We start from the raw sequence: 27,597 nt of genomic DNA, 5'->3' as shown, positions 1-27,597 counted from the left end.
TTGAAGTGACTTGCAAACACGCCTATTAGGATATGTTAGTTAGCAATTTTTCTACTGATATAATATCACATAAAAAATATTGTCTCTTGCAGAACAAGATGTGAGGGTGAGAAAACGGTTGGGGGAAAAAACCATACTCATTAATAACAAGTCTATAACCATACCATAAAATAAACATGCCAGCTTCAAACAAAGAATTCCCCTGGCTGCTAATTTATTAAATATTAAATTCCTAACACACATAAATAATTTGAATAAAACAAAATTATGGAGATTAGTAGATCACAAGTTTTGTTTAATAGCAGGGCACTTAATTTTCAGGTTATAAATAATTTTGATTACTGCACACTCCAAAGGCATATATCAATTCTGAGGACAGCTTTTTATGTCAAGTACACAGATCCAAATTCAGTATGAACTTCGATATCTTAAAATACAAACAAAAGTTTTTGAGAAGGAACATTAAAAAAAAAAAGATTTAAGTGTACCATTCCTTTTTAAAATCAGGAACACAGAACTAGAAAGGACCACCTGCATTTCTCCTATCTCAGCCATCACTTCATCCCATTATCCCACAAACTTACTGGATTTCACCTTAGAAGAACTTCCTTCTTTGGAAGGCTCCTTTTTGAGGCTGCTTGTCTTCAAAATTTAGGAACTTATTTCTTCCAATTTCCAGCCCCAATTTACTCATAGCAAATTACACCTACCCTTCCTTCAGGTAATAGCATACAAGTGTGATCTTGATTAAAATCAAACTAACGTGTCACAGCTTCCCGTGTTTTCAGCAAATAGTTCAGTCAACACTAAAATCTTGTTCCTGCATGCTGGAGTTAAAAGTTCAACTCAGTGACTGCAACAGATGTCTACCCACATCCCTAAACAGTCAACTGACTTGCCTGGTGCTGTCAGGGAAGCCTACAGATGCCCACAGATTGGAACCTTAAAAATGCAAGAGCCTGCATTCCCCATCCAGGGGAAATGGATTTCACAGTAGAATGTATTTGTATACGTAAAGAAAGATGAGGAAAACTGACAGCTAATAGAGCTCTTCCAAGATCATCTTGTGGACAGAACACCTCTAATACCCTTTCTTTTACCTCCAATTTTTTTCTGAGTATTTTGTCTTTCCCAATGATTTTCAAGGCAGAGAAAATGAAGCAAATAATTGCATGCAGGAAAACAAAAATATTAAAGCTTGTAGCCACTTTCAAAAGTTTAAGAGGCCATGGCCTTGGCTAACATTATTTATAATTTCTGTGATGCTTTTGACTCTGACCACAATTTTCACATCTACAAAAATACATCCATACACATATACACATGCCTATATATATATTTATATGCACAGACTTGTATAAACCCAACATTTCCATTTTTACATCATCTCACTAAGTAACTCAAAGCACAGTTACATGATTTAATGTATCTCAATGTTAGATTTTACTGGCAACAACTGCAGCCCATCATGAAAAGGCTCAGCTTGCCCTGTACAAAACAAGAATATTTTTTCCAGATGAAGACGGATATTTACATCTTATAGTTCAACTTATTTGATTTTATGACCAGAATACCAGAGAAAACCTTAAAAATTTGTTCTCCCAAAGACACACTCAACAAGTTGCTAAATACTTTACTCACCAATGCTGCTCAGAGAACTGCTGCTTTCAGAGTCAGAAGGCATTATGGACAGCACACTGTAAGTAGACCCTAAAAATCAGGAAAATAAAGACAGTATTACTTTCTTTCCCCCTTTCCCTCTCCTCAAGCCAAGCTAATGATCCATTTCCTTGATATTGCAGATGTCAAACACACTAAATTAGAGAGAACGCACACCACTGAAGCATAAAAATCTAATAGCTAAAGTATAATGTGTAAATTAACGTTACACTGTGCACTGAGTAGAAAATCATTTTGGATGAAATGGTAAAAATTAATTCAAGTATTGATACATTGGTTATTTCAGATACACTGAAAATACAGCATCATGTCTATAATAGGAAGACTATGTGTGACAATAGTCAGAATCTATTTTGGTTTCTTATGTTTCTACATGTACCAACTCCTAATTCATTGTGTAATTGATTTGTATTCTTATCCTCAAACATCATTCAGAAAATTTCACTTCATTTGTAAGTAAAATTTGCTTGCATCCATTTGCAACTTGAGGTATCTAATTTTAAAAGCAAGGACCTACAAAGCAGCAAGTTTTTTCATGTATTAATAGATCAACAGACAGAGAAGCCTTTCATTTTAGCTATTTTAGAAGTATGCTAGATTTTACTTACCAGAAGAACTAGAAAAACAGGTCCTACTTCAAAACATTAACTAAACAGCTCCACCATCCCTCACAGACAGGATAAACACACCATAGTAAAGACAGGGAATGACTGTGTGCAAAAGCCATTAGAAATTTGGTCCCTTTTCAGCACTAGCCAGAATGTGAAACCTGTCCTCACAACAGCCAAGCTCAGATAGTTTCAATCCTTTCAGGAGCTGGCTTTCCTATAGCCTCTCTTTCTTATATTCCAGTATTTCTTCCTTCCTTTCTTTCAGTTTCTTTAGGAAATAAAAGCTGAGAAGATTATCTGTATGGATCTACCTTTGAAATAGACTGAAGAAAGGACAGGCTAGAAAATAAGAAAGAAATCCTAGTTTTTGCTCGTCTCCTCTGCTTTGTACTAGAGAAAGACATGACATCTGTAAATACCATGATGTTAGATGAAGGAAAGGCAAGATGTGATAAAATAATTCTACTAACAACATATATGACAAGCTTGTCACTGTCACAGTGGCTGGCTTCAGAAAAAAATCTGCTGGGTATTTTTGCTTCCATCTCCAATATTTGCAAATAATAATTTAGGCTGTATTCTTATTTCATTAAAGCTTATTAAAAGCAAAATAATTTCTGCATTAATTTTACTTGCAGTATTTCTTGCAGCCTGAACTTAGATTAGAATAATAAGGAAAGCTAAAAAAACCAGATCAATATATTAAACAAAGTAGGACATCTTTATGACAGACAATGTGTACTGAGATGGTATCAAAACTGCGTGGGACTCAAGCAAAACAAAGTCTTGTGCCAAGAAGTGACACTTGATTATACTTGGCAACTTAAGGCAAAATTGCCCACTTCCTCTAAAAGATTACATAGTAGTTCCACATCTAAATGAAGTTTCACTGATTGTTAGCTGTTTTCACTTTTAAGAGTGGAGAAAGACTCAAAATTTCATCATCTTAACTGATTTTTCTTCTATTTATCTTCAAGACGCACTGATCCTCTCTGTATTCTTTTCCTGCACACTACAAGCCTGAGCCAGGACTTAAAATGAGTTAAAATCTGTTCCCTGGAACAGAAAGGTTTTGTGAAGCTGACTTCATCAATGGAGAAATATGACTCTCCATAATAATGTTTTTAAAACATTAGCTGAGATTTGTAAATGCAAGATCCGGTATGCATGGCATGTTATCAAGAAAACCTACAATTGTGAAGAGGGGAGGAATCATCTGACCCATTCATAATTCCTCACTTCCAACAACAACAACAACAAATCTAGCAGCATTTGTCTGGTTTTGGTTTGTTTTTAAACTACACAGGATATGAGTCCATTATCTGTGACATGTGCAACCTTTCTCATCAGAAGCAGTATTAATAAGCATTAGAAACAATAACCAGAGGACTCTACACAGTTTCACAATATTAAAATTTGTCTTTAGGTACTGTACTGATATACATCCATGATATTCAATCTGATATTCAATCCAGGCTAAAGTGGCATCGTACTTGGCGTATTCTGCTTGATCAAACCAGCAATACATCATTGGTACCTGTAAATGCTCCAAGACAGTGTTCCCCCACTCTATAGGATGCCTCCTCACATAAATGAATACACTCAAAATCATCCCAACAGCAATTCAGATACATGTCAAAAGGCAAGGAAAAAGGCCCAAGGTAGTTTCTACCATGAAAGGCACCAGAACACTGTTTATTCATGAGCTACACAACCATGGTATTTAAAAAAATTTGTTGCAAAACCACATGCCTCCAAACAATTTTTCGCTTTATTTCGTATTTTTAACACTTTGACTGTCCATCTTGTCAAACTGTACAAAAAATAAGTTCAGAACACTAAACCTAACAAGAAGCCATGAATACTTTTTAAAGTAAATGTTGAAAGTACTTCACACCTAGGAGTGCACATGCCTTTCACCATACTTTTCCAAATATTTGACTTTAATATTTTTCTGCTAGTATTCAACCTTGCATATTGAAGTCCCACAGTACTAAAACTTGCTACATTTGATCTCAATGCACTGATTTAAAACAACTGCTGACATGTTCCTAAAGTTCAAAATTACAACCTGAAATGACAGGATTCCAAGAAACACAGCAGAATCTACTCATACTTAAATTAAAAAAAAAACCAAAACCAAAACCAAAATAAACAAAAAAACCAAACACAAAAAAACAAACAAAAAACCAAAACAAAAACCCAAAACCCAAACAAAGAAACAAACAAAAAAAAACAACAAAAAAACCCAAACAACAACAACCAACCAACCAACCCAAAAAGCAAACCTGTCTTTTACAGACACACATTCATACAGAGAGGGAAAATAGCATAAGCATCCTGTCTTTGTATGGCAGACTTGCTTTCTTTTTTACTCATCCAGACATAAGCTTTGGATCAATTCCTGGCTGTATGAAACAGCTTTGGCAGGGCAGAGGGATTTAGAAACTGCTTCAGTAGATACTTGAGAACCTTAAGAATCTCACTTCCTTTTATTTTCAACAATTAGGGCAAATCAAATTTCTTTGAGTTATTACTGTCTTTATTAATCAGATAACAGGAAGGCCACTTAAAAAAAATCACAAATTCAGGAAAGGAACTAGTTGCTTAATGTGGAAGCTAACTCCAGGGACAACAGAGAACTGTGTTCCAATTTGCCTTAATCTTACACACAACAGCCCCATAGAAACAGTGATACCTTCTTTCCTTGTTAAGAGAGACAATGACGCCGGAAGAGGAATAAAAAAGGAGAAAGAGAGAAGAGTTACATGTCCTAAGAAGACACCAACTGTCTAAACCAGCAATATCCTCATCAGCAGTGCCTAATCCAGACTGATGGAATTAAATTATTTGCACAAAATTAAAGTGGAACATTTCTGTCTTTCTAACTTCTGAATTGTGAAACACCATGTAACACTGGCCATCACTTGTACTTCAAGGAGAGACTAAAAAAATCCAAGTCAGATAAGCTCAAAGTAAAGCTTCCAAAGCAAGCTTGAACTTGATCCCTTCAGTAAGAAAGCAGTACAAAGGATCAAGTATGATATCTTCTAGGATATTATTGAATGACTTGTGAGAAAAAACACACTCTGTTCAAATTTCATTATATGGAGATAAACTGACTGACAGAATTGCTGTGGCTGCACAGAAACTTCTCATCCTCCTCTATACAAATACACATATGCATGCTCTGCTCATGGCTTTAAACTGTAGTGTACCCAAGGGGACTGTACTGGCAAGACACACAAAACTCATTGCACATATGCTTTCAGTCCACTAATTCTTTTCTTCCCCCCTTATCTATAATCCAACTCAAAGAAAGATATTTCATCTTCCAAACTTCACTATATTAACTAAACAACTGTGTAGGAATAAGAATAATTACTCCCTCAGATACACACCTTCAACACAGGCCAAAGAGACAACTATACTGAACCTGCTGCAGTGTGTGAAGAACTAGGGGTTTATTCAAGGAACATTAGTTGTTTCATCCCACAGGATGGAGGTTGCTCTGATCTCAGCTACACAGCTCTTGGCAGGTCATCCATCTCTAAAGATTGCATTTAGATCTGCAGTATGGCCAAATCTTGAATTAAGCATGTTTTCTAAGTAGGACTGAGCCTGGAAGGAGTGCTTTGCCTGCACAAATCTCTTCTGCTACACCTCTGTGTTCAAGGATGATGTAAACAACCCTCCATGCTCCCTGCCTGCAAATTTCCATTGTTAATTAAACTGTGCTCTTCCTCCCACCTCCCTTCCCAGTGCAAGGACTGCCAGCTGATTCAGCTTCTTGTCAGCAAATGATTTTTCTGATGGAAATCCAATGCACCAGATGAGAGGGCAGCATGACAAACATTGTTTTATCCACATCTCCATGCACCAAACCAAGTTGACTTTGGCAGGAGTCCTATTTGCTGGTGGGGGGGAAGCAACAAAGTTCGATTCAAACCGGAAATGACCCAGATTGCAACGTTCCCATTGCCTTTACAACAAATAAAACTGCCCAAGGAGCTTAGAACCACACGGGTCTCCTATGCTCTGCCTCTGATGCTATTCTTTTCTTGGCAGCCTATGCAGCCAGGTTTGTCAAAAACCACACGACACGGTAATTTCTTGCCACTGTGTGACGTTCAGATGCTAAATTCTGACCTCATAAAAAACCTTCAATTGGGTATTTGCTTCCATCCCTGTCAAACTTATTTCAGATGTTTCACAGTCATTTACTTTTAAGAATATGAGTAACTCCAAGAACAAAGGTACAAACTTAGCAGTGACTCTTCCTTATCTGCTTTTAAACATGGCTTTATTACTTATTGTGTAAACCTATTTTTAGGGCACCATGAAAATTGAATTAACATTGAGCAGCTTTTTAAATAATCAAGCAGCTAAAAAATCACATTTATTTCCCAAAGGCCTCAGTCTATAACAGCTTCACAGAAATGATAAGGGTGAAAAAGTTTCTTTTCCTTTTCAATGGAAAAAACTTTTTACAACAACCTATTTATGAAATAATAAGATATTAAAAGTGTGTTTTGGAAAATACAGATATTTCATTGCTTAAGTAATCCTTGAATTCTAAGTGATTAAGAATATACTCTTGTTAAGGACAGAAAATGATAAGGACTTCGGCGCCTTTCTCTGGAACATTTAGTAAAAACCAACACCGGAGACACAGTCAGGCTAATTTTGATTTAATATGACAATTTCTGTGTAGGTTTAGATTCAGAAAAGTTAAGTACCCTGCCTGAGGCCAGAAACATCAGTAAAGAAGCCCTGAATTCAGATGGTGAAGTTCCCAGCTGTCAGTCATACAGTCAGTACAGCATCTGATCTTGAGCTGCTAAAAACAACACTAGACAAATACCTGTCAAATTGCTATTTTCTTAGCAACATCTGTTCAAAACACTTCATAGTAGAATAAACCCAAAGACTGATATTTCTAAATATGCGTTCCTAAGTGTACCCTCTCTAGCAACATCTACACTCATTGCTATAGATTTCTTTTCTTTAGCCAGGAAGCAATACAGTAAATTATACTGAAAAGAACTTACAATCTATCTTTAAGAGGAATCTAAGCTACTATACTACTGTTGCACCTCTTACTCCAGTGTGAATTATGAAAAGAAGCAGACACGTTTGGGGCCTTCAAGAGTGGCAGTGAGAAAAATAAGAGGAAAGTACAAGAGACAAGAAAACTTTATTGCTTCTTCATTAGGATACACTTCCTGCTGTCCACATACTTCATCAGCATTATTTGTTCTTGTTTACTGTAATCTGAGCATTGGGCCAAATCATCCTCTTTTCACAAAAAGAAGTGCAGAAATTATTAAAAATCTTGACAGACCTGAATTTGCATTGCTAGAGTCACAAAACACACATGCTGACCATGCTTCAGCTGACAAAGAATTCAAGCTATTTTGCAATGGTCATGATCACAGAATCACAGAATATTCTGAGTTGGAAGGGACTCACAAAGGAGTCCAACTCAAGTGAATGGCCTGTACAGGGATTGAACCTGTGACCTTGGCATTATTAGCACCATGGTCTAATCTCAGGGTTATATCTTCTTATAATGTCCTAAAGAGGTGGGACAGAAGCAGTTTACAAGAGCAGAATTACCATGAATTTTTATTAGCTGGATAGCAGCTATTATCAACCCATAACCAGAAGCAAAGAGGTACAAAACCTTACGATTCCTTAAAAAAACCAAACAAACCCAAATCCAAGCATATCAGGTCAGTTAGAAATAATGCCCTTTGCTACCTTCCAATCTTTTATTTCTTTGCAATTTATAAAATTACTAATTTAATCTCTTGCACTCTGTGGAACCATATCAGAAGTGATTAAATCTATCTACTGGAGCAGTAGGACCAAAGATGAAATCATAATTGCTGCTGCTATTACTTATTCAAAAAGTCCTGCAGCAATTCAGGTTCTGAACCAGAAACAACTGCTTTAACCTTTGTGCTTTTTGAGTGGGATGGCTTTTAGTTCTAGTGAGAGCACTTTGTCTTGACAAGTTATTTGTCTCCCACACTGTAGGAACTGTGATAGTGTATGCCCATGCCCCCCTTTTACAGCCCTGAATAGTTCAATGAGATGGGTGATGATTTTTCAAGTTATTTTAAGGCTAAGAGCAAAATACCTCACTACCATGAAAATATTACCAGGCAAACTTAAATTACTCACATTTTGGTAAAAGAACAACTTAAAGTTTGTAGACCTACACACATTGTCCTCACTGCTAACTTTATTATAAGAAAAATGTATATTTTTATAGTCTGATGCGACAAAGGAAGAGCAATGAATAAGTGATTATGGATTCTTTAACCTCACTATTTAGTACAGATGTGAAAAAGCTGCATTTAAAGACAAGTCCTAGTAAAAATTCAATACAGGTAGGTGAAACAAAGTGTCACATATTTCAGCTCGTGGATTGTACAGGTGGTCCTCATGTTGCTATCAATGCAGCACTGCCGTCTTCCATTTTAAAACATGATGTGGCATTACAGCTGACCACCTGATCAAACAAATATAGGTATCATTTTTATGAATTACTTTTAACACAGATGCTTTAACAATTCCCATTAATATATTCTGAGGAAACCCATCCCACTCCATTGGTAAAAAGGCTAATGTATCCATTTTTTCCACTTCTAGCCATCGGGAACATTACATTTCTTTGCTGGATTATGTATGATAAGCCAAAGGCAAAAATAAAGATAAAATATAACAACATTTTCCTTTTTTGACAAGCTTCCTGAAATCTCAAAATCTATTTCTGTTTGTTATCTCCTTAATCTAGATTACTCACAAAATTATACATAAGAGGATATAATTAATTTTGTTTATTAAGGAAGAGAGATATATGTTTTCATGAAACCACCTAGATGCCTAAAATACAGTAGAGGATGTTCACCAATCCCTTTCCCTCTAGGAAGGGAAATTGGGTAACATAGAGCCTAAATCCACCTGGCAAGCATGTGCTCCTTCAGTTCTCCATCTGCACAGTGTCCAGCAAAATGTCATTCTGACCATTCACTGGATATTCCAGGTATTGCTGAAGGGCCCATAGACAGATGATGAACAGAGTTACATGTCATTACCTGCGCTGGGAACAGATACTTCTCTGAATATCCTCCTTTTTTAATTGACTTTGACAGAAATAGTATTCCCTAATACCTCCAAATTTCCTCACTAGCTTTTTTTAACCCCAGAAAATAATACACCTTTTTCCTAGCATACTAACCAGTGCTTAAAGTTTGAAGGACTTGGTTGTCCATTTTGTTATCAGCACTCCTTCCAGGGAAAGCTCATTTGCAATTGACCCTAGACGATTTAAGTGAAAGTAAATTATGTTCAGACAATACCCACATGCTATCCTATGCAGTCAAAAGCAAGAAACTGTTGTGGGAAGAAGGTAGCAAATACTAGATATCTACAAATGCATTCTCTATCAGCAACAGTTGTCTTACTAAATTTGCAATGGTGACAATTAAGAAACTCAAACTTCCTTTAGTTAGCACAGATATACACAGGGCTTTGTAGCATATTATTTCATCAAATAATAGTACAGTCAGGTAATATGAATGGCAAAATAAAATTTAAGAAGTAGCATTATTACTACAACTAAGTGCTATATTTAAACTTTAATTTAAATTTTGGAAATAAATCAAAGTAACCACCTAATTAAGTTTGTAAAGAGGCCATGCCATTAAAAAACAGAAAAAAACTACGTGAAAGAACAAAGAAAAAAAGAAACTACAGGTATTTAAAACTGCAGGCACTGGCATTCCAAAGACTATAAATCTACCAGGTAACAAGGGAAGCAAGCATCAACTTCTCAAGATCAGCCTCTTAATGCATCCAGTCCTTCCATTAACTCACTGTAACTTGCAACTGGGTGTTTCCTCTGCAAAAGCAGTTGGGGACATGCCTGAATCTGTGGGTGATTAGATCACAGTGACTAGACCATCAGTACCTAACCTGAGCTTTTTGTTAACAAGTCAAATAATAAATAAGCATTCTGGTTCAAACTATTTTTTTAGGAGAAGTCATCAAGAATACACAGATACCTACACCCATCCATAAATGGATGGGTACTCTAAATATAAGACCTGAACAGCTTCAGTGATAACGGTACAGTTAAAGTCGCATTGCTCTCCTACCCTGCAGAGGCTTTCAAAGAAGGGCAAATGGGTTTATCATAGTTCTAGCTTACCCCTGCACAGAGAATTAGACACACAAGGAGGAAGGCACCTCAACACAAACGTAACTGCAATCACACCACAGTGTTGGGCTGTTTATAGCTCACGGAAATGAAGAAGCCCATTTAGGCCAGTCCTTTGTGATTCCAAGCAGAGGAGTAACATATCAAAGTCCAAAGGTTTTTCCACTCTCCCGATACTATCTATCTTATCTAAACTCACCTGTGTACAATTTAATCTTATAAAGCTATCTTGTCTGAATATCCTGATTTCTACAACCCTAGCATGTTGACAAGTGCCAAACTTCTTTTTCTAACAAAAAATGGAACAAAGTAGTTGGAATGCTCCTCTCAGAAAGCAGCCTCTTGTGAGCACTCAAGGACTAAACCAGCAACTGATTCAAGAAGTTAGTTACACAATACATCCTCATATGCTGCTCTCCATATTTAATGCTATAAATAATAACTGATTTAGAAAACTTATGAGCCTGTTGGTTTTAGTCTGAATCCCCCGCTTTGCTGCAACTTACAAACCAGTTCATGTCTACTGCTCACCAGGATTGCAGGAGATGCATCTATACTATCATCCAAGTTGGGACTATGTTTGAGTCTACACTCAAACAATTTCCTTTGAAATTCAAGTTGTGTTGGGAGATTTGACTTTTTCAAACCATGCATCTCTAGAAAGAGTGGTTCGTATCACTGGCATAATGCTCAAGAAACCTCCTTTCGAACTTGAAAGAAGATAGCATACTCCCCAACTAAGCTCTAAAAAATGAACTCTCTTTATATTGCTCTTCATAGTGTGCTTCAATATTCAGCTCTAATCAATTCTCACTTAGAAAAAAGAAGAGGAAAGAAATGTCTCAAGATGGTTTCATTAAGGTAAGTCACAGAAGGGCTTTAAACTCAACTTTGCTGTATTGTTACGAAGGAAAAACTATACACACTTTCACATGGAAGAGCTTGTATCCAAGCTTCTCCTGTCTCTGTTTACAGCAACTGTTACTCAAAATGGTAATAGAAAAGATGTATCTAAGCTAAATCATTTAATCTACATTTTCTTGTCTCCTTGGCAAATTAATTTTTCCCCCAATACTCTACTTCATTTAAAATAGCAAAAGTAAGGAAGAATAAGAAATACAGCTCTTTTTCCTCTTCCTAGTGTGCAGATCAGGAAATCCTGCTGCTAGCAGTAATTCCATATTAAATACATATATATTTATTCTGTAGGCACAGAGCACAAGGTTCTGCTCAGTAAAAGGGATATAAGTCCCTGCTACCTACAGACTTCAGGCCTAAGTGCCTTTCAGGACATCTGCAATTACAGGAAGGTCATCAGAACTGTGTGAATGCTACTAGCACACACCAAGTGCTGCAGACAAAGGAAATGTCAAATCCATGGCAAAGTGACTGAGACCACTCTCTAAACCCAGACAAACTGCAGCAATTATTCTGTGTGTAGAGATCCTGTGATCTCTACAGGATCTTTGCAGAAATGTACCAGTTTTCACAAAGGTAATAGCTTAACCAGACAACTCTTGCAAGTTCCAAGCACTGATACAACCTCAGAAGAGAGGCTGGAAAAGGTAACAATATCAATTAAGAATATATTTGAACCATGGACTGTAGATCTTCAGAAGACAAACACACAGATATAAAAAAGAAACCACACCTATGCTCTCATTCAAACAGCGCAATTAAGTATGTCCTTAAGTGCTCTTCTGTACAGAGTGATTATTACAGAAGTCTATTATCTATGAACTATTTACAAAAATAGTTTGTTGCAAAAATCCCCAAGGGTGAACTTCATGCCTCTTCTGGTTACAGCTGCACCACCCACGAGAACTTTTCATTCCTCACTAGAGGTAACCTTCAGTTGTGATGATGGCAGCAACAGCCTGATAACCTCCTCCACTGGCACAGGCAGAGACAGAATGTGTATGAGCCAACCTGTCCCTGACACACACAGGGAATACACAGAAAAGCATTGCTTAAGGTTCCTAAAAGCAAAAGTAACACGTGTAACTAAACAGAACAAAAAGCCACCTACCCCCAAGTACCAGGGTGCTCATGCATACAAATGTTCTACCTGGGAGTTAAGAGCAGAGAATGTTGGTAAAAAAGGAAGTCATCTGGAAGAACTTAGGACATGCATTCCCCTTTTTGCCTCTTCTCTGTGGGATATGAGTGCTGCTACTTTTCCTTCTCTCCTGATCATGGCAGGAGGGGAAGAGACAGTGTTCTCAGCCTCTGCTGAGGGCGGGGAGGCAGCCATGCAGTGCTTTGCAATGCTGAAGGAGTTTCCTTGCTTAGACATAGATATTCCTAGCAGCTTCCTTGGGCTTCATCTTTTACATATCACCTTCATGACAGACCCCATTTGGAGACTTAATCTATTTTACAGTCTAGAGAGGATTTTTCCTACATAGCCATGGCATCAACCTGCTAGATGGACCTTTTAGCTTGTTTGCAATGATTATTTGGGGAGAAAGCAACTGCTACTGCTGCAAGTCTAGCAAGTTACCAAGTGGCTAATGACTTAGTTAGGACCTTGTAAGCCACAGGTCTGGGTTACCAAGCAAGCAACTGCAGCGAGCTGACGAGGAATGTGTGGGAACTTGAAGTACTAGTGACAGACACTTCTTCATAAGGAGAGAATTTCTAGAACTCAAATATTCACCAAGAGAGCAACTGTAAGGGGTGGAAGTGGGGATGCCTGCAATACAGGTAGCCAAATGCTATTGGCCCTATCAGTTCTGGAAAAAGTTTTAAAGCTTACTGTACTGACAGTGTACCTACAAAAGACAAAATCACAGTCTGACCAGGAAGCAGTAGCAGTAGCATTACCTGACAGCACACACTGAGCCTAATGTGGTGCAGCAGACCTCCCTGGAGTCTACAGAAGAGACAGAGCCTAAAAATTCAGCAAATGCACTCAATGTCCAGCAGGCTATTCCAAATGCAAATGCAATGCCCTAGTCCACTAAAACAGCAACAGGAGAGAAGATAAAAGAAAACAAGACTACAACCAGAAGAACATGATATACTGAACAGCACAAGTCAGAGCTGTTGAGGGGAGAAATCGTGGCCTCCTATCCAAGAGGGGTGACTAAGCCAATAAATAAGTCAAGACCTGTCCTGCTTGGAAAGTCACCTGTCTGTTAGAGAGGTCTGGTTTCCCCTTAACCATCTCTCACCTACATCTCTGAGAGCAGAGGAGCAGATGAGGATACTGCCTCCCCATCAGCACCACTTGTCAGGCATAAAGGTTGAGTGAGGACAGTTTTAACGTTCAGGTTCGGCTATTGATGCCAGCACAAATGTGCTGTAAATAATCATGCCAGGCAGTCAGGCATAGCAGAATGTGTAACACTTTGCAACCTCTTCATTTAACCATATAAACATCCACATTTCACTGATTCCACATCAGCAACAGAAGAGGCAGTAAAAATTGCGCCTCTAAAGGTAGCCTTGAACAGGTTTTGCTGTGCTGGCTTAATAGCAGGCTTTGTCACCTCTTCTCTACTTTAAGCCCTCAGAATATCAGTCTTCATTACACCTTCCTCCTTGAACGGTTCTGAAGGTACTGGGGATGTTCCAGAAGGAAATGGTATCAATAAAAAGCAGCTGTCATCAGGATCAATTGTTTCATTTTGATTCCCATTTCAACAGTAGCCATGAGAGCAATGAGGTCAAGGGTGTGCATGGGACAGAAAAAGCATAAGGAGAATAGCAGTGGGTTTAAAAAAAAAGAAAAAGAAAAAAAAGGTAAACATTCATTGCATCTGCTGTTTTCCTCACACACATACTGTTTTCAGTATGAACTGGACATACAATTAAGCACTGATTAAATCATAATCAAAACCATGCAATGCCTATAAAGCAAAAAAAAAGGCTTCCCCCTTAAAAAAATCCCACTAAAAAACCCTGAGATGAATTACAATGCTACTGTATCTGTAAGCCCCAAATATCTGAAAGCTATTACAATGAAGATCAAATTCAACTACTCTATAACATGAAAGAGTGCTTAGGAAATGACAATAAAGACAGAGGTTGAGCAGGATCACTGTTTAGAAGCAGTACAGGATTAAATTCTCCCCTGTCATGAATTACAGCCATCTTCGATACTGCAACTCTACTCTACAAGACAAGAAGTTTTTACTATTTTCTTCTTCATTCTTGCACAGTACTCCATTACCTCCTATTGTTACAGAAGTATTCTGATTCTACATTGCCATTAGATAAATCAAGAATATTCAAGATATTTAAATTACAAACAAATAGGTTACATTCAATCCACATCCATCTGTTCTTATGTTGCTGCAGGATTTTAATGTTAAGAATACATGATGGAAAAAAATAAAAAGGAAATCTAATTGTGTAATCCTAAGTATGTAAAAGCAAACAGATGACTGGAACTCAGCTCAACAATTCCATCTTTTCTAATCATATTGTAAACCACAAGTTCCTCAAGGGAAATAGTACATCTCTCTGCTTGGATAATATCTTCCAAAATTGACATTTTGAGTACATTAGAAGATATGTCAGAAACAAGTGTGACTATTAGTTTGGATCCATTAGAAAGCGGTTCACATTTCAAAATCCACAATGCAACAAATCCCGAAAGGGTTTTAATTTGTACAAAAGCATATAACCACCTCTTTTCTTTCACAAATAACATCAGAGGAAAACTTCAGAGAAAATTTAAATTCTTCAACTGAAAAGAGGGTTGATAGCATGTAGCTCTTTAAATAATTTCTTTCCCTTCCTGTGCTACACTTTATCCTGCTGGGAAAATAAATCCTGCAACTTTTCACTTGAAGGGCTAAATTTGCTTTTTAATTAGAGATGCTTATGCTGACTCTGTTTTATTTAAAATGCAGAGACCCTTCCAGAAATATTTAATAAATCAGTACTTAAAAAAGAGAAATGCACATAAATAAGATAAGTGAAAAAAGTAAAGGAAAAGAAAAAACTTGTTTCCAGCCAGAAGAAATATTTAAAACTTCATACTTTCATCTTTTTGATCAAGACCAAATTCAGATAACCTACATGCTCCTATCTTCAGTATGAGAACAATGGAATAAACAAGTAAGATTTAATACCATGAGCACTCCTTTTATTTTTGCATGTTCTCCATATGTATCTCCGTATGGATATCAGGAGAAAATTCTTTACAGAGAGAGTGATCAGGCATTGGAATGGGCTGCCCAGAGAGGTGGTGGATTCACCATCCCTGGAGATTTTTAAACGCAGATTGGACGTGGCACTGAGTGCCATGATCTAGTAAATGGACTGGATTTGGACCAAGGGTTGGACTCGATGATCTCGGAGGTCTTTTCCAACCCAATCGATTCTATGATTCTATGATCTAGTCATGTATCCTGACAGGTATGAGTTTGAGGTTGGCCATGTTCATTTGTTTTTCTGCTTCATAAGGGATGTTTTTCTCCATTCCGCAGACAAATTATCAGAGGGAAGGGACTCAATGCACAAATGTAAATTAATACTTGGGAAAACAAATAAAATCCCACACAAACCCTCTTCACCCACCCAAATAGAGTTGCCTATCTCAGTCCTCTGCACTATTAATAAGTACAACCATCAGTCATGTAATATAATAACTAATATACAACAAAGTTGCTAACTTCAGGTAGACTACTAGGAGAAAAAAAAAAAGTTGGTAACTTGCCACCAGCTCCACATATATAAAACACACGAGTTGATCATTCAGTATTTGCAACTATCCGAGACAAATTGAACAGAAGTATCCTCCCAGGCTTACAAGAGGCTTTACAATTCAAAATTGAGCTCAGTTTGCATCCAAGAAGATCTGAAATCTGTTCATTCTATAAACATCAGAAGTTTCCCCATCCAAAAGCACAGCCTTGAGTGCTCTTTGGTGATGTCATCAGAAGGCAATTATGATATGTAAAGAGAAACCATCGAGAAAGTTCTGAAAAATTACACCTTGAAGATCTGAGCTACCATGGCCCTTTGAACAGGTGAGCAACATCCCTTTACTGAAAACCTGTATTGAGGAAGTATGTTGTTTTAAACAAGACAGAAAGTGCCCTGCCTGGTTACAGCACTTACCTTCCTCCTGCTATTTTTAAGCTGAAACTCTGTAATCATGCCTAAAAGTGCAATTACTAACCACTTCCATTAATCACTAGACGTTTGGACACAGTAGATCAGCATCGTCTGTTTTTCAAGGCAGGATGATTCTAGTCAGAGTTTAAGTGTTTTTAAAATGTCATCTCCCCTGTTCCTCAGCTCGCTGCAAGAAGGGCAAGTATTTCCACAGATTAAATGATCACCCACCAATTCATGCCTGAATGGCAAGTACGTGCCCTCTGGCCAGCAAGGTCCAGAATTCATCACAAACAACACTGTTCACAGATTGGGAACTGGGATGATTTGCCACACACAGAAACCTAATTGCACATTTATCACCTACACAAATTAACAGCGGATACAAATAAAAGCAACACGCAGCAAATAAGTAGCAAGTGATAATGGGCAGCTAAAGAGAACAGAAGACTCAAAATGTTTCAAAGAAATGATGACAATAAACATTCAAACAGAAAGACTATGCCTCACACCAGGACATGATGTTTTACTGGCACATCTAGTGAGGCACCGGAATTTGTTTACACAAGTACAGTGGATCTTACAAAGCATTCCCCTCCAATTAGATAGGGAAGAAAAACAACTACTAGAACTGGTAGAAACAGGGTAAGGAAATTCACATTGGCATCAGCAAAGTTATTCTTGGTCCATTAGGACTCTGGAATACAATGGAAAGTGACAACCACACTCCTTTATGTTCCCCCACTAGTAGAAATGAGAGCCCTAAGGAACCTGCTGACCCCTGATCCCTCCTAAGTAGAGGCGTATCCTGTCTTCTCCTTATATCTCACTATAGAAACAGATCTAGTCCCAGCTCTTAATCATCATCTTTCATGGCTTTCCAAGTCACTGCTTATCTTCTTACTGAAGCCTCTTTAATTTTCCTACTTTTTAATTTTTGTTTGTCTTAGCAAGAAATAGGTAAGAGTTGTCATCACTGTGGGGAGGGGAGCTCTCGTGATTAGTATTTTTGGAGAAGAGAGAAAAGTTCTATTCTGAAGGCAAACTGACTGGTTTTAGAGGACCAGAAAGACCTTGATATGGCCCTAGGCTCCAAACACACACATCATAATCTTTCAAAATATCCATCATCTCTTCAATATTCCTGCTTCCTACCCAGAAATTGAGTATTCTATTTTCAAAACTAGAAACCATGCCTATATCTTCTACTTTTCAAGAAATGAGGTAAGGAAAACACTTGCTCACTTTTCTTTGTTTTCTTTTAAAATATAATACTGTATCTGGAGGATGTATGTTCAGCAAGTGGAAAAATTGAAGACTTAACTGATACCAAGTGGCAGCACACAGACAGGTGGATTGTGTATTTGATCCAATTTACCAAGGTGTATTTTTGAGTTATGAGTTTAACAAACAGATGTCACTTGGAACAAATGATAACTTTTTTCTGTTGCAAGCTTTAGCACAGGACAATAAGGTGTCTTGATTAATTTCCTTAAAAATAAATTAAAAAAAATTAGAATATCAATGCTGATACACAGAAGCAAGACTATGTTTAGGCTTACCTTCCCAAAACTATGAACTGTAAAAAAAAAATTCCAAATCTCTATACCTGAGGTCAAGATCAACAGTATGTTAAGCCAAGTGCAGTACCCCACATTCAGAAGAACATGAATATGCATCTAGCGATGACTGAAAGCATTATTACTTGTTTTAAAATTTCAGATTAGAATTTCTGTCAAAATACAGTATGTCCATTCATTGTACACTATACATCTATTGTTCTTCCCACAAACAATGAAAATATAGAAGAAATATAACTGATGTTTTTTGACAGCCAGAAGTTTCAGTCAGCAATATTCGACATTAAAAAAAATAGAAATCAACCTTAAAAATGGTTAAAATACTGGGCATTTTCCCCAAAATTAATGGGAAGCAGAAAGCTTTCTGAGGAACAGCCAGCACAGTATATATCACTCACAGTAGTTCAGTCTGTTCTCCAATGGTAAAACTATCCATAAAATACTGTGCTGTAGTGAGCGACACAGGCATAGAAGAAGAGGATAAAAAAGAATGGGGAATACTCTATTTGCAATACAGCATGCTAATCAACAGCAGGAATAGGTCTGGAGAAAATCCTGTGGTGTGAAAGGAATGCTCACCTACCGAGGAGTAATACCAATATTAACGCATTCTTCAGTGTTGTGCTCCCTATGCTGAACTTCCAGGGCACTTGAAGGAAACTCCTGTGTCCCTGTGACTAGAAGGTATAAGCACAGACAGCATCAAGTCAAAGTAGGGCAAAGAACAAGGGTAGGAGGGATAAGCAGGGAAGTTTTCTCAATCATGCACTCTGAACTGCATTATGGCACAAGAGCTCTCCTGCCACTGTGACCACCGATGTCATCATGACAGCTCAGCCTGAAACACAGCTCTCAACTGCACACATCCACAACAAGAAGCAAGTATAGTGTATCAAGAATTTAGAAAACAAATCAGAGCCACGCAAGGCACAATAAATCTCTAAATGGGTGACATTTTTTCCATGTATTGCTATTATGCTAACACTTACTAAGTTAAAACCTACACAGTAAAACACCAGTTTGAAAACTGAAAGTTAATGTTAGCACTTGGGCTTTTTTCTACAAAAAAACTTCCAGCAACCTCAAAGCAAAAAAAAAAAAAAAAAAAAAAACAACCTGGATAGTACAGCCTATAATTGCAATTTAGCATGCATATGCTTTCAACGGGTGTAGTCAAGCAACACTAAAGCTCCAACAGCATGTTTTAAGAGAAATAAGATGCATGAACCAGAAGCCCTAAAGAACAAACCACAACTTTTGTTTAAAGAAGTACTGTTGCCTCTGTGTTTAGTTGTGAATGACAGGAAACCTCTCAGCATGGCTTGTGTACACATAAAAGAAAATTGGAATGATAAAACCCAGTCTGTTACAAAGACAGAAGCTCCAATATGGCACTACTGTGGTTGTTATACAGACAAGCCTACAAAATTGTGTTTATTGTCTGAATGAAAATACTACGGAGAAACTGAATGTAGCAAAAATTTTCTAAGATGGAACTTTAAGAGTGCTTTTAAACTGCTGACAAAGGGATGACAGTGAGAACCTGGAGAAACCTGATCTACAGCTGGAGCCAATGTTCAGTTGTCTCAATACTCCTGTGTCTGCTCAGAGAGCAAATGCTGCCACTGGAGCAGGTGCCAATTACCATTTATTAGACTGAAAGAGAAATGTATAGTCTAACATTTAATCTTTTACCAAATCCATGAACACGGTAATCTAAAACATACCAAAAGCAAAATTTATTTCCCACATAAGACGTATGTATCATACAAATTAAGTCTGATGTCAGTGAAGCAAACAGTAAAGGCAAGAGCTCTTTGCACTGTCCCAGGATTCTGTCCCTATATTTTGCTGTGCACTGAGAAAACTGCTGACTGTTCAAATCTTGGTCTTCACACCAAGGTGACAGAGGTCCCCATTCTGTTTATGTTTCATCAAGAGAGACAGAAGATCTCTTCATAACTTGCAGGAGGCACAGCCTCCTCAGAAGCTGAGCCTCAGCACAGTCCCAGCAGAAGACAACGGTAGTGTCCCATCTAATGCTTATTTTCATCTCTAGTGACTCTTTTTTTTGTGTGTGTGGAATAAGAAGCTAATATGCAGGATGAAATACTATTAATGTTTCCAAAATTTAGAAGTATGACAATTTATTGCAATTTGCTCATTCCGAAATCTGTCCTCACTACTGAAATGGTACACTAACTATTGCACAAGTTAAAGAACTGAGAACAGATATTATTTTGGCTTCATACCCCCAGTAAAAGCATAATCTCCTCATCTGAATGTCTTATACTGGTGTACATTACAACTGTGTCTAGCAACCCGTGTGTGTGTGTAGGTACAAAAAACTCCTCTGGCAATTGTGTCAATGTCAGCTACGCATTTCACTTTTCTCATTAAAAATATTTTTTTTTAAAATAAGATCAATTATGAATGAGAGTTTCAAAAAAAAAAAAAAAAAACAAAACAGCAGCCCCACTTATGCCTTCAATCAACCAGGACTCCTAGAAGCTCCAGAATTGATGCTTTCAGCCATGCCCCATTTGACACACACTTCCACAGCAAAAGTGAATTCCCCTGACTTCATCCATAACCTAGACTGTGGCATGTCCAAAACACAGCAACTTCTACTGCATTTCACAGCTGCAAACTCAAGACTTCCTTACAAACACTGCCAGTACAAACCCTCCCATGGGGAACAAAAAGTTCCACCAGGCCTTTAAAACAAAAAATAAAATAATTGGGGGTGGGGGAATGATGCTACAGAAATTAAAACACCATGTCTGAGGATGGTGACCAGCAAGACCTCTGTTCACATAGAAGTCACTTGGAGAAAGCCCTAAATGCCAAAGCCAGGTTTGCAATACCTTAATTTTTCAGCCTCAGCTGCTAGTAAGACTATATCCTCTAGACATGATTATAAATGAAGGAAGGTATCAATTGATACATCACACTTGTACACTCAGAACTTCAACATCACATTTAGAAGGACCTTTCTTTTTTATCAAATTCTATGTTGACATGAGACATACACAGATCAATGACCTGCTTGAAATTTTTTTACATGCCATTGTAGGTATTGGTAACCTGTCACCAGACATCACTTAACTGTTTGTCTCCAGAAAATCTGACTGCACCAACACAAGATCTCAGAAGCTATCCAACTCGATTACCTGCTACAGGTCCTATAAAAAAAAGAAAAAGGTAATATGGCTCAAGAAGAAATTACTCTACAGCACATATATGATTATAGAACACATATCCTGGGTCGGGGGTGGGATGGACACAACAAAAAGACCACAAATATTTGTCTCGCAATGAAAAAAAAAATTCTCTACCCCCACACGTGGCTTTTAATCGGTCTCCAGACAACCACAGGAAGTCTGGGTGGTTGGGACTTCAGCTGAAGAGTTTCCCATGCTACTGAACTGAAAGAGGGAAGTGGGTTATGACACTGCCACAATCAAACCACTAGAAAGCTCTGATTTTTGTCTCAGAATGTTTCACATTTTTTCATGTGCAATTCTTATCAAGAACCACATAAAGTAATGGCTTGATCGAACAGACTGATTTGCCAGTCAAAATGTTTTTTCCTTCTTTAATTTTAATTAGTTTTTGCCTGTAAATAGCAAATTTTTGTATTTTACAGCCAACTTACTGCAAAGAATGGCTGAAATGCAGCTGTCTGGTGTTCAAGATGCAGATCAATGCTATCAAAAATCAAATCCCTCAGAAAAAGAGAAGAGTAACATTAAGGAATTATGAAAGTAAAAAAGAAACATTACTCCAAATTTTTCAGAACCTTTAACCATTTCCTTCCATAACCAAGTAGAAAGCCAAAAGAGCAGCTGACAAAGAGCCATAAAAATACTCAATACCAATGCAACCACTCAACTTTCCAATACCTTTCAGTGCAGCTTTACAGTAATGCATTTCTGCTTCTTCTCTCTTCCAACTCATCTTCCTTCTCAGCTCCAAAGATTACAGGTCGATTGTACAGAGACTATCTCATATATGCTGCTCCCAAATCCTCCCTACACAGCTAAGCTTTGTCATTATCACATTGTTATTGTTTTCCTCATCAAGTCCATGTTTCACAAACAGGTCTCTGACTAAAGCTAGACAAGTTTACTTAGTAACCATAGTCATTATCACCTGGTTTCAGGTGCTGCCCACATAACACTTCATTTTCCTTATTTCTACTATGCTATAGCCATAATTGTATTTGTTGCACTCTTCAGCATTGCTTTTGGGGTGAATGAGATCAGCAAGCAGGTACTCATGAAATGAAATAAGCCCTAAGCTTAAGTTAATGCAAGCTTGAAAACAAAAAGAATAAGAAACTATCAAAAAGCACACGAGAAGTCTTATTAGAAGCAGCCATACTATTTCCAAGTGCTGTACATGTACCAACATGTATTCTATGCCTATGTATCAAGCAATTTAGCTCAGTCCCTGTGATTTAAAAATACAAGCTAATGCTGTGGGGTGGGAGGGCTAAAGAAATTATAGTTATGTACCCTGAACACCCAGCTATTACTGGAACACTGGTAGTCAAGCTGCAGAATGTACTTATATTAAAGTGTCAAGAAGCTATAAAATCAGCACTAAATCCTAAGAGCAATATCTGAATAAATGCAACACAGATTCATGTCTTGCATGCAAATCACTTTAAATACAAGTATAATATATTTCCTGTGCTTCCTGGCATGGTAATACTCTTACAAAGCAACATCTTTGTAACCACACAAGTTTTTCGTTTTTGAAACACCTGGAATCAGAAGACAGTGTGCATATATCAACATTTTTCTGTTTAAAATTTTATTCTTGATACCAGAACATTTATCTACACAGGTCTGGAAAGACATCCTCAAATTAGTTTCAACTATAAATGAAGTCTTTGTTCAAGAGTGGCTGAAGAGAAGTAGTTAAAATAAAAAAAAAAAGGAAACAAACAATCAACAAAAACAAACAAACAAACAAACCAAAAAACAAAAAAACTCAAACAATTTTTTAGTAAGCCTTTACAAGAAACATCACTGGTATAAGCTAAAACATAAGCAGATTCCCTGCAGTAACACAGACTGAAAAGTTTAAGTCTGCTAACCCACCCAGGAACTACTACTACTATTTCAGGCACCACAAGCTGTGCATACAGCACAGAGCAGGCACCTTCCCAGCCAAAACCAAACAAAACACACTGCAAATATTCCCCGGACTTTGTGCTACGAGTGGGAACGTAACCCAGAGTGCAGGCTTTGGTGCCGTGCAAGGCAGGCCGGCAGCACTCGGTCCTTAAGCAGCGTGACCAGCCCAGGCACAACAAAGGGCTGTTGTTCCAAGGCAGCAGCAGGGCAGCAGCTGAACCAGTTGGCCCAGTACCCTACCGTGGTCTGTGGGACATCAAAGGCTGGCTGTGACCTAAGCAGACAATTAGGATGTGTGGGTGTAGAGTTACAGAGTTCCAAGAGGTCACTCACGGATGAATTTTAGCGCTGCAGTACAACCCCTTTATAAAGCAGTATTATTGGCTTTTTTGCGCAACTAGCCTTCAGGCTGACCCCAGATCTAGGGAAATTACTGCAACACTGCTTTTTTCTTTTTCCTATATAAAGTTTACTGCAAAAATTAAAGTGCAATTCCTGAGATGAGCTAAGCAGCTTAAATATAACAAATATAACAAATTTACTTTGCAAAGGACAGATATCGTGGTTCTTTCTCTTAAATAATCAGGTAACCAAGTTAACCAAGACACTGATGAGGAAGGGGGTGAACAGCCGTGGATTAATTAGTAAGGACAAAAATCACACCCTATTGCCAAAGACACTCAAGCTGCAGCAATAAGGTACAACACTCCTTTCAGAAAGTATAATCAGCACAAAGTAAGGCTTGTGAGCTCTATACATATGCCATAAACAAAAATTCAAGACATATCTCCTTACAAAGAAGCCCAGTTGTGCTTTCTTCTCTGTTGAAGACACCATGAACATCAACACCATCTATCCCACCACATGGCACTGCCCTTCTCAGCAGCTCAATCCCATGGTTCTGTCCCAGAAGGACTATTTCCTCTCTCAGTAATGCTGCTCCCCAAAACACAACTTTCCTCATTTACCCACCAGTTCTATATGTGCATGCCAAACTATTAAAGACAGACCTGAAGCAAGAAAAAAACAGGGCTGAGATCACAACATCTCTATACAGAATCACAGAATATTCTGAATTGGAAGGGACCCCCAAGGATCATCGAGTCCAGCCCTTCGCCCTGCATAGGACCATCTGCCAGAGTCATACCATGTGCCTGAGAATATCATCTAAGCACTTTTTGGTGCTGTGACCACTTCCCTGGGGAGCCTGTTCCAGTGCCCAACCATCCTCTGGGTGAACAACCTTTTTCTCATCTCCAACCTAAACCTCCCCTGACACAGCTTCAGACCATTCCCTTGGGTCCTGTCACTGGTCACCACAGAGAAGAGATCAGTGCCTGCCCCTCCTCTTCCCCTCCCAAGGAAGTTGTAACTGCAATGAGGTTTCCCCTCAGTCTCCTCTTCTCCAGGCTAAACAGACCAAGTGCCCTCAGCCACTCCTCATACAGCTTCCCTTCAAGGTCCTTCACCATCTTTGTTGCCCTCCTTTGGACACTCTCTAATAGCTTAATGTCTTTCCTATATTGTGGTGCCCAAAACTTCCACAATATTCCAGGAGAGGCTGCCCCAGTGCAGAGCAGAGCAGGACAACCCCTGACCAGTTGGCATGCTTTGCCTGATGCCCCCCAGGACAGGGTTGGCCCTCCTGCCTGCTGGGGCACTGCTGACTCATATTCAACTTCCCATTGACCAGGACCCCTTTCCATGGCACAGCTTTCCAGCATCTCATTCTCCAGTCTGTATATATACCATACCAATCTTTTAATCACATAAAGAGAAAAGTTCTTAGATGATGCAGTAGTAAAAAAAAATATCAGATTTCTTTCTTCTTCACTCTCAGTATGGCTCCAGCAGTTAAGGCTACAGATCACTTGCTAATCAGAGATTATCTTGAGTCAGCTACACTGAACAGCCACACAGCCTTGTGGCAGATCTTCACGCAATCCTGGACTTGAGGGTTCACAGTGGCCACCTCTGAACAGCTGTACAACACTCTACCCTGCACATCAGAGTTACTTGACTTTATTTTCCTTCTGTGGCAAAACACAGACCTTGTGTACATTGTGTACACAAAAGTTTCAAGTAACACAGAAACCCTGAATTCTGAAAAATTTCTTCAAGCTTTTGCTTCAGTCCAGCAACTTCTATCACATGTAAGATGATTCCCCTGCAGGACCTTCAACAAGAGCAAGGAAGCACTAAGCCTTAGCATTTAACTTCCAAACGCTGCCAAACTGGAATACAACTCACACTATGAGAAAGCAAATTTTGCTTGCAAATTATTGTATCAGGAACTCAGGCACTGGTTTAAAAACATTAGGGTCATATTGAATCATCTTAACTCATGTAAGCAGCAGTATCTTTATACAACCCAAGACAGGAAGTGGTCTCTTGCTTTAGAGGAGCATGTGCTTATGCACCTTGTTAAACTCAACTGCACATTTTAAGTGATGCTGTTTAAGGAAGGTCTATTAGGAAAGTCTTTAGGACTTCCTCCTTTTTTTCCTTCCCCCTCTTTTTTTTTTTTAAGACCAAGGAGGTTATCTTATCGAAATGTACTTCACCAGAAGAAAAATCTCTTGGGATCAAACCACTGTTTTTACAGAGCTAAAAAAACCCAAGCAAACAAACAAAAAATCCAACATCAAAACAGTTCTAAAGTTACATTGTAGCACTTGACATTCAATTAACCCAAATAAAGCTTAACTGTGTATTTTCCTTCTTTTTCTCCTCTTACACAAATCACTAGAGCAGATGGAATTTCTCTATTAGTTTTCACCAAATTGCATCCTGAGAGTTCCCAGACTATGGTAAATGTTAACTCCTGTACATTTAAATAAATTCTTCCAAACCACAGCTTCTAGAAACAGATCCATTTCAGTCGGGACACCACCAGAACATAAGAGTTAAATGCAACAACCTTACCATAATAGTTCAATCTTAGTAATGTAGTTCAAGAACTGAATCATGTCTTTCTAAAAAACACATTATATTTTCCAGAATAAAATGTGATTTATTACACTAAGTAAAATATTTTACACCCAACACAAAGGGATTTGGCATATTCATATTAGAGCTATGTTCAACAGCAGTAAACCTCAAAACATAGAACAGCACTACTTTTCATAGCATTCAATAACCTTTGAAATGTTACCGTGAACACAGAAAAGTCATTTCTACTTGCTTTTTCCTTCTAATTAAAAAGCCAAAGAGCAGTAAGCAAGATGACAGAAGCCAAGAGTAAGATGAAGAGAGAAATAAAGCAGATGGCATGCAAATATATTTACATGTACCTAAGCTATTCCCGAATGATGAAAAGAGAAAGATCAAAATCTTTTCATTTGCCCCATAATCAGTGTTCTTTTCTAAAAGAGTTTTCAGATATTTTTATGTAAAGTGGATTGTGAATTCTAATTAAGATATAGCTGTAAGCCAGGATCCTCCGTCATACAATTAATCTTAAATCCAGCCTCCAGCCAAGCAGGGTACAGATGGAGATAGACAGATGTAATTACAAAGTCCATCAGCACTAAGCCACCGGGAGAGGTTGCAGGCTTTCCTGTATTTCTTCTTTGTACAGGGTGGTAGGCTATTTTTGTCAAAATATACCAGGAAGACACAGCTACTGTGATACAGTCACAGCACTTTAATACGACCTTGAGTTTCCATCATATATTTTAAGGCACTAATTTTGAAAAAAATTACAATTACACTCCTATTTCTGCAGGCTACGCTGCCTAACAGAGCTGGAGTAGGTATTGCATTCCCAGCTTCATTTCTGTCCTTCAAGACAAATTCCTCCCTTTTCTGCTTCAAACCTCTCCAACTGTAAAACTTCATTTTACCATCACTCTGAAGTTGTTAAGTGAGATTAATTGTTGAAAAAACATGATTTTCAACATAAATTCTAAGGGGGGGAAAAAAGAAAGTAACACGTGATCTGCTCTGACATGGTGTTAGCATGCACAGATTAGTCTCCTCTGAACGAGAAACCCTCTCCACACTTCTTCAACTCATTACTGTCACTAAAACCCAAGTATTCATGGAAATTTGCAATTTTTGCCAATGCTGAGAAAAGATACAAAAATACCTTGTTTCATCTAAGAATCAACTTCTCACATGAAAGTGAAAGACTCAGAGGACAAATTTTGTAATCCTATGTCTAAACCTAGTAATAGCAACTCTAACTCAACTATACTCCTATAATTTCTTACAGCAACAGCATTGAAGACGAATATCCAATAGCAAGGCATAAGACATGTAGTTTGACATTTTCC

The 27,597-nt window shown here is 38.0% G+C and overlaps 2 protein-coding genes across 4 annotated transcripts in view; one reads left to right on the top strand and one right to left on the bottom strand.

Moving 5' to 3' along the window:
• The window catches only part of RPS24 (ribosomal protein S24), a 229,759-nt gene that overhangs the window by 130,115 nt on the left and 72,047 nt on the right, over positions 1-27,597 (top strand). The window lies entirely within an intron of this gene.
• Positions 1-27,597, bottom strand: part of DLG5 (discs large MAGUK scaffold protein 5) — a 106,384-nt gene that overhangs the window by 64,273 nt on the left and 14,514 nt on the right. For all 3 annotated transcript variants that reach the window (XM_064662577.1, XM_064662578.1, XM_064662579.1), the window contains exon 2: positions 1,642-1,710. In XM_064662577.1, coding sequence (XP_064518647.1) covers positions 1,642-1,710 — 69 coding nt within the window. The remainder of the gene's footprint in view (positions 1-1,641; positions 1,711-27,597) is intronic.

Source organism: Pseudopipra pipra, chromosome 8 (genome assembly GCF_036250125.1).
Source record: "Pseudopipra pipra isolate bDixPip1 chromosome 8, bDixPip1.hap1, whole genome shotgun sequence".
Lineage (NCBI taxonomy): Eukaryota > Metazoa > Chordata > Aves > Passeriformes > Pipridae > Pseudopipra > Pseudopipra pipra.
Note: the sequence above shows the minus strand (reverse complement) of the source record. Positions and strands in the feature narration are given on the sequence as shown.